The sequence below is a fragment of the Aphanomyces invadans genome (genome assembly GCF_000520115.1).
Source record: "Aphanomyces invadans strain NJM9701 unplaced genomic scaffold supercont1.40, whole genome shotgun sequence".
In the NCBI taxonomy this organism is placed as follows: Eukaryota; Oomycota; class Saprolegniomycetes; order Saprolegniales; family Verrucalvaceae; genus Aphanomyces; species Aphanomyces invadans.
In genome coordinates this window covers 420796-428866 of record NW_008580185.1, presented here as the reverse complement: position 1 = coordinate 428866, position 8071 = coordinate 420796, and the positions used below count along the sequence as shown (strand labels likewise).

General features: G+C 55.0%; 2 protein-coding genes across 2 annotated transcripts; one reads left to right on the top strand and one right to left on the bottom strand.

Moving 5' to 3' along the window:
* Positions 1-204: 204 nt before the first annotated feature.
* H310_12573 (hypothetical protein) lies at positions 205-1188 on the bottom strand (the record flags this gene model as incomplete). Its single annotated transcript, XM_008879697.1, has 2 exons — positions 205-748; positions 815-1188. The coding sequence occupies 2 exons, from the start codon at positions 1186-1188 to the stop codon at positions 205-207; spliced, it is 918 nt and encodes a 305-aa protein (XP_008877919.1).
* A 1442-nt stretch (positions 1189-2630) lies between these two features.
* H310_12572 (hypothetical protein) lies at positions 2631-4192 on the top strand (the record flags this gene model as incomplete). Its single annotated transcript, XM_008879696.1, has 4 exons — positions 2631-2652; positions 3423-3688; positions 3778-3790; positions 3846-4192. 4 exons carry the CDS (start codon positions 2631-2633, stop codon positions 4190-4192), a joined length of 648 nt encoding a protein of 215 aa, XP_008877918.1.
* Between the last annotated feature and the right edge of the window lie 3879 nt (positions 4193-8071).

The following is an 8071-nucleotide window of genomic DNA, read 5'->3' as shown; positions in this document are numbered from 1 at the left end:
ATCGTGGCCATGGACATACCTGGTCGCAACAAATTGTTTTGCGACTGCTTGGCTGCCTTGTGCCACCGCCTCCTTGGAACGACCAACGCAGCTGACGCTGGCAAGAGACGCATCGTGGATATGAGCTATCACTCCATGTACGACCTAATCAAGAAGCAATAGATAAAACGAGGAGGAGGACCCCTACAAGTTTGGTTATTGCATTCAACGAGGGGATCCCGGGACCACAGCCAACCACAGGGATACCCCCCTTGAGTGGGCAACGCTTGCCAACAGATGAATAACCATCGCCTCTGCAAATTGACACGCTTCCTGCAGGTGATGATGGAAATCCATACGTTGCATCTTTGCAACGCTCTCCAGTGTAAATCCCATCCCAGTTGTAGTTAGTTTTGGCTCGATAATGACCACGGGGTGGGAAGCGGGGTCGTTGTCGCAGCGAGCGTGGTCGTCGCTTGTGCGGAGGTGGTGGTCGTCGAGGTCGGTGCCAGCGAGGTCGTCGCTGGTGCAGAGGTCGTGGTGGCCGACGCAGTCGACGTTGGCGCTTTTGTTGTGGTGGTGGACGTCGACGCGGTAGTACCGAGGCAAGAGGGTCTTCATGAGGTACGGAGGGACTACGAAGTTGATGACGTTGCAGACGTGGGCAATGTCCATACCGCGGGCCATGGCATCCGAGCACACCACGACCTTGATCGCACATTTCTTGCATTGCTGGACGAGTTGCGATCGCTGCTTTTGAGTAAGACCACTGGAGTACCCCCGCACGCCTATGCATCATAACGTCATCAACATTTCATGACGTGATGCGGATTACTGCAGCTCCGACGAGAAGAGCTGCAGCAGACGGCACAGACGATTAGTCGCAATGATCGACGAAGTAAATATAATTGTGAGCTGCGACTCGAACGTGTGCAGCAGCTCTTCAATCATGCTTTCGTCCAAATTCGCCGGCGTAGCAAACAACTTGTCGTCCAACGCGTCGTTAACTGTGATGAGTTCAGCGTGGGGAATGCCGATGGCGGCGAGTTTCGAGGGTTCCGCGTCAGCGTCGCGGGAAGCAAGATGCGAATGAGCGGAATGCGGAAGCGGTGGGGGTTCTTGCCGTCCGCCCTGCGGTTTGTTGAAGGGCGCAAAGATGACCAAGTCTACAAGCAAGTCAGACGATGTGCCAAGGAGAAAGCGGGTCATTTGGCCATCACGACCAAAGTGTCGTTGAAGTGTCCCGCCGATTCGGTTGACGACAACAATGAAGCCGATGCAAATTTGGAAAGCGTTGACAACTCGAGTCGAAGCGGCCCGTCGACTGTTGTGGGCCGATTCGTGTCATGGAGCCGCCGACATTCGCCCCCGCAACTCGGGCGGTGCTGCTGGGCTTTCTCGCCGCAGTACCGCTAGTGGCGTGATCGTGGCCATGCTGATTGAAATGGTCTTAACTTTGGTGGCCCAGGGGTGTTTCCTAGCCGTGGACAACCGCGATGTCCTCGGGAAAATCGAGCGGTATGCAAAAGAAGCAAAAGCTCCTCGAGTCAATCACACATTGTTGTGTCGAGCACTGTCTTTTTGAATGTGACGGCATAATATAGAGTTTGAAGAGTTTGTTTCATAAATGTTTCGTAAAGGGGTAAATATACGTGAATATCTCTCGCAGAATGGCATTCTCAATATATGGTCAAATTCATAAAATTCCTCATAGTTTCAGAAATCTAAGGCACAGACCAGCTTCAAGTCCCTCGTGCCGCACATGAAATATAACGCTATGTTTGGCTGTGTTGTGCTTGGTTGAATTGATATGATTCTGGACGTCAGGAGCATGTCAATGTTAACGACGTTGTGACTATAGGTGGGGCGGAAAGCAAGCAGCATGCAACTCGCTCAATTTCATGCACGAAAGGATTTTTTATCTCAGGATTTTGAATTATGCGATGGCAAAAAATATTAGACCACCATGGCAATTATGAAGAAAAATATCAATGAGCCCCTCCAATTCATATTACTGCTTCGTTTTACCACCCTTGAGCTCCAAGACAAATACGCATTGCTTCTGCATAGAACTGTACAAGCTAGTCGATGTGGTCTTGACCGATATTGTCCAAGGCCTTCAAAATTGCGTTTTTGAGCACATCCTTCTTGAATATTGCGCCCTTGAACTGCACATAAACAGCACGGGTTTGCACGCCCCACAAATTTTCAATTGATTTCAGGTCTGGAGACTTCTACGGCCACTTCATGACGGGTAAATTTGCTTGTGCAAGAAGACGTTGGTCTCCTTGGCGGTATGGATGGACGCGTTATCATGCTGAAAGCTACAGTCGCGCTCAAAGTTGTAGTCCACATAAGAAAACGAATATTTTGACGACGCCTCCTTGTAGACGCACTGTTCTGGTGTCCCTCCAAGATGGCCGGTTTAGTGTTTCTTTTGACACTAAAAGCACCCCAGACCATAACACTTCTGCCACCACACTGCCTTATCGAAGAAATTGCCTTCTCCTTGCGTAGATCGTACCAGAGAAATTCAAGGTCATCAGGCTCTTCAGGATTGAACCTTTTTCGTCATTAAAGAGGACCTGAGGCCACCACTTGGATATATCCCATGTTACTCTCTCACGGACTCACGCGGCGCGCTCAGTTTTATGTGTAGCACACTGAGCATTGGTAAGGCAATGGCCTTGACGAACTGCAGGTGCTGGGCATTGGCAGTAGTTGGCGAGCGTGCTCAACAAGTTCTCTTGAGCTCATAAAGGTGTTAGATGCCGTTCTAAGGAGTTGACGTACGTCGTTGGGAGCAGTTTTTGGTGTTCACCCATGAGTTTCTTCGTGGCATGTGCCAAAGCGTTGCATAAGAACAGTGCTATTGTAAGCGGGCACAGAGAAGGATGCGCTTTGCTTGGTAGAATGGAGAATGAATTGGTAGTGTTAATCCTACCTAACGCTACACCTAAGCCACGAAAACCAATCGTAGTTGGTTAGAAAGAGAAAACCGGATGTGTCCGGATAGTGTAACACGGTTACACCCTCCCATACTTTGGACCGCAGAATTTGCTGAGCGAAAGGGGTCGCTCAACTAACAGAGAAGGTCGTCCGTCACAACGGTGGGATGCGCGACCAACGGGTTGTTGACAATTTGGAATCTTCATTCATGGCAGAAGCGCGACAAGTAGGAACGCAGCTGCGGCTGAGACGGCCGCGGCTCTTGAGGACGTGAAGTCTGCGATTGTCGAGGGGCGACCACGGACGAGACAGAAAACATCGATCGGACGAGCGACAATGAAGACGCGATCGCGCCGGACAATCCGAACGCGGCGATGGCGGGGACGTGGACGGCGCCAAACTTCGTCGAGAAGGTAGAGCGCTTCGCTGTACGGAGTTGAGCCGGCTGGCGGCTCGGAGTATAGCTGACTAAGCCGCCCTGGAACTTGGCGTAGAAAAGTTGGAGCGGCTCATCCAAGAACGCAAGGCGAAGGCAGCCGAGCAGAAAGAGGTAGCCGAGCGTGCGTTGGCCGCAGAGCTGGAGAAGGCGGCTCGCGAAGCGGCGGAAGCGGCGGCGAGAGTGCAAGCCGCGAAGGAAGCGTTGCGGCAGGCGGAGGCGGCCACAGGTCTGGTGGCCGCGGAACAAAGAGCGGCCATCGAAGCGACCAACAGAGTCGTTTCGGAAATCGAGGCGGCGGCCGACTGCGTTGAAGACGGAGAGGTATGTGTTCCGAGTCTTGGATGTATTCTCAAACGCCGTTGACAATGTAGGGGGATGAGCTCCCGAGCGTACCCATGACGCCGATGTAGGTCTTTGGGCGCCGTCCGGCCGCCGAACGTGATGTGGACGGCGCGGCCTGACTTGTGGTTGTCGTCAGCGCGGACGTTTGCTGGGATGACTCGCGCTGACGCGGTGCGAGTGACGGAGTGCATGGCACGGCTGCGCGAGATTTCGGATTACGCCCCGTTGGACGCCAGGCGCGTGGAGGCGCACTTGGAGATGCTTCGGAGCGGCGGCCATGACGATTTGAAATGGCACATCGGGATTGTGTACGCCCTCGAGCACATTTGGGTGGCGGAGGCGCACCCATTGAAGTTCACGGCCTTCAAGGAGCGCATGAAGACCCAGTACCCTGGATGGGTCGTGGACGTGAGGTTGATTGCGCGGCGAGGAGACGAAACGATGTTGGAGCACATCAGCGGTTTCGTCTCCGCGTTGGTGTGACGAGGACGGGGTGGTCGGCACGGGAAGTGGCCGACGACGATAACGGAGTTGGCCATGCGCTGAATAACTTCGCGATGAACCGACACGCGAAGTACCATCGTCTTGAAGGCGCTGTGGTCGCACGGATCACTACGCGCGCAGCATGCCGGCGCAATCATGAGGTAAGTTCGCCTTTGCTTCATCGTCTGATATCCATCTTGTAGTTGCGCCGTCACGCAGGGCAAATCGACGACCTGACTGCGTCCACCGAACGTCGACGAGTCGGTTGGGCTCCTGCGCGGCGGTCGGAAGACCGCGAGTGGGAAGACGGACAGTCGTCTGAATGGGCGCCCGATCGGCAAGTCGGAAGGTGGCGCGGTACTTTGAAGTACAGGAGGATCCCTATTCGGTGTACTATCCCGCTCCGGCGCCGTTGCCGAACTTCGTCGGCCAAGAGGAGGACGATGAAGAAGAGGAGCCGCGGGACGCGAGCGAGCGGCTTCCATCGTTGCATCATCGTTGGTAGAAGAGGTGTTTGGTACTAGTAATAAATACCTGTAGAGTTTTCCCACGTAAAATGTCTTGTGTACGTGCCAGTCGTCGGGTAGGTTGAGTGAGTAGTTCGTCGGACTTACGACTTGTTCGACGGCAAAGGCTCCGACCCAAGCGCCACGCAACTTCGGGTTGGCGCTTAATTGCCATTGCGTTCGCAGAACGCATGGGAGGGCACGGCGGACTTATGCAGCAGCATTTGATCGCCGATTTCGAAGATCGCTAGGTTGGAGCGACCGCATGCATTTGCTTGGGCCGCTTGCTAGGACTGGGCGGCGACCAAGTTGTCTTGAATTTGTCACAACACCGAGGTGCGATGGACCAAAAAGGACTTGATGTCTTGCGTCGTCCGCACTGGGCGGACGGCGGCATCATCGATGGAGTGTTTGACGCTGGTGACAGTGTCTCCTCCCACACTTAGCGGAGAGCCACCGAGGAGTTGAGGCAGCCGAGGATGCTGCATGTGAACTGCGTAGTGAGGCGAGAAGCCCGTGGACGCCTGAACCGAGGCGTTATAGGCAAACACGGCGTAGGGAAGCAGGGTGCTCCACGTCGTGGACGATGCGACAAAGTACGTTCGAAGGATGCCTTCGAGAACGCGGTTGGCGCGTTCAGTCTGACCGTCCGACTCAGGGTGGTCGGAGGTTGACATTGCGAGGTGGACGTCGCAAAGAGAGTAAAGCGTCGTCCAGAACTTCGAATGAAACCAGGGTCGCGGTCGGAAACGATGGACCGCGGCAGACCAAAACTACAACAGACGTGGTCAAAGAAGAGACGAGCGGCATCAGAGCCGCTGATGGTGTCCTTCGCGGGCACCGCGACCACGTACTTGGACGCGCGGTCGACACAAACCATGATGCCGGTGTTGCCGCGGGCGTTGCGCGGCAGCCCAAACATGATATCCATGCTCACCGACGACCACAATTCATCGGGAATGGGCAAGGGCTGCAGCGGAGCCCTTGATGGCGTCGTGGTCTTGGTGCGTTGGCACGCATCACAGTTTGCAACGTATCGTGCGACGGCTATGTACTGTCGAGGCCACCAGTATGAACGAGACAGAGCCGCGTATATCGCGTCGCGGCCAAAGGGAGAGTCGTGGTAGGTGCGCAACAAATTCGTGCGCATCTGCGCGTCACCAGGAATGACGATACGCGGGATCGAAACCGACGTAGACTTGAACATGATCAAACCGTTGTCGACGGTATACCGCGAGGCCAAAGGCAAAGAACGGCGCGGTTTCGACGGTTGCGGCGCAGTGAGGGCCGACAGGATGGACGAGCATGCTGTGTCAAAGGCGAACAAAGCAGGGATGCGATCGTGGAGGTCGGAGTGGATCAGTCCGACTGCGGCTAGGATCATCGGTGTTTCCAAATCCGGGCGCCTTGAGAGGGTGTCCGCGAGCACGTTTCTTTGCCGGGCTTGTACTGGACCGTGAAGTTGAACTCGGCAAATGCGGTGAGTTGACGGTTGTGCGCAACGACGCATGGTCAGTGAAAACGATGAAAGGTTTGGAGCCTTGCAGGTAGACTCGAAACTTTGTGACGGCATACTTCATCGACACAACAGTTCGAGGTCGTGAACAGGGTACGACCATTCAGCCGCATGGAGTTGGCGGCTTTGGTAATAAACAGGACTGAAGTGTCCGTCATTGTCCGGCTGAATCAGGCAGCAACTGATTGCGAACTTAGACGCATCGCAAACGACGGTGAAGGGTCGATCGAATTCGGGCAGCGCCAAGATCGGGGCGCTTTGCAAGCTCGACTTCAGTGCTTTGAAGACTTCTTCACAGGACGCCTCCCACACCCAAGGGGCGTCTTTGACCAGCAAGCGAAAGAGCGGCTGGGCGATGTCGGCAAAGTTCGCCGAGTACTTTTAATTTTTAAAATTTAAAGCAGAAAGAAAATTTGTACAGGTAAGCGGCAGGGCCGAGCCAACGACGCAGTTCGTTGACACAAGTTGGCGTCGGCCAGTCCACGATAGCCTTGACTTTGTCGGGTCCGCCCGACAACCACGAATGCCGACGAGGTCACCAAGAACAGGGATCTCGTCGACACCGAAGAGACACTTCGAAAAGTTGGCGTAAAAGCCATTCGCGCGGAGGACGTCACGATCGGGGGCAGTCGCGGTGCCGCGACTGAATGTAGATGTCGTCGAAGTAGGAAGGAGCGAAGGAGTGCATCGCTCGAAACTTATTCGTGACCTTGCGATTGAACGTTGCAGAGGCGTTGGAGAGGCCTTGTGGCATAACAAGCCATTCCCAGAGCATGCCACTGGGAGTGGAGACAGCGGTCTTCTGGATGTCACTCTCGCGCATCAAAATTTGGTAGAAACCATCACGCAGGTCAATGGTTGAAAAGATCGTCGACCCGCTCATGCTGCCGACAATCACATCCTTGCGCGGAATCGGCGTCTGCGCAGGGATTGCTGCGGCATTCAGTTTGTTGAAGGCGTGTAAAATACGCCACTTGTCATTGGGCTTCTACAGACAGAAGGTCGAGCTGCTGTGTGACGATGTGCTCTCGCGGACATGTCCGGCGCTCTTGCGCGCCGCGAAGAACGAGTCGATTGCTTCGACTTGTTCGCGAGGGAGCAGCCACTGCTGCGTAACACAGTACTTGGCTCCCCGAACCAAATCAATCTCGTGCCGCACGCCTTTGTCGACGGGCAGGCTGCAGGGTACTTCGTTGAGGAAGACGTCCTCGTACTCACGAAGGAGGTCGTAGTAGGGGTTGGACCGTAGGAAATCCCACGTCTGGGATTTCACAGGGGACGGCAGAACAGGCTCATCCACCGTCAAGGTCGAAAGGAGGTCCAACTCGTCTTCAATCGTAGGGATCGCAATACAGGCGATTTACTTACGCGGAGGGATGCCATGAACGCATGGAAACTCATGTCTGGCATCGCGAGGATCTCGGAGGATGCCCGAGGCAACTCATAGAGGTTAAACATTTCTTGTACAAACGTAACCGCAATCAACCCCACGTCCACGACCCATCCAGGGTACTGGGTCTTCATGCGCTCCTTGAAGGCCGTGAACTTCAATGGGTGCGCCTCCGCCACCCAAAGGTGCTCGAGGGCGTACACCATCCCGATGTGTCATTCCAAGTCGTCATGGCCGCCGCTCCGAAACATCTCCAAGTGCGCCCCCACGCTGCTGGCGTCCAACGGGGCGTAATCCGACATCTCGCACAGCCGTGCCATGCGCTCCGTCACTCGCGCCGCGTCAGCGCGAGTCACCCCAGCAGACGTCCGTGCTGACGACAACCACAAGTCAGGCCGCGCCGTCCACATCAAATCACGTTCGGCGATCGGACATCGCCCAAAGACCTGCGTCGGCGTCATGGGTAC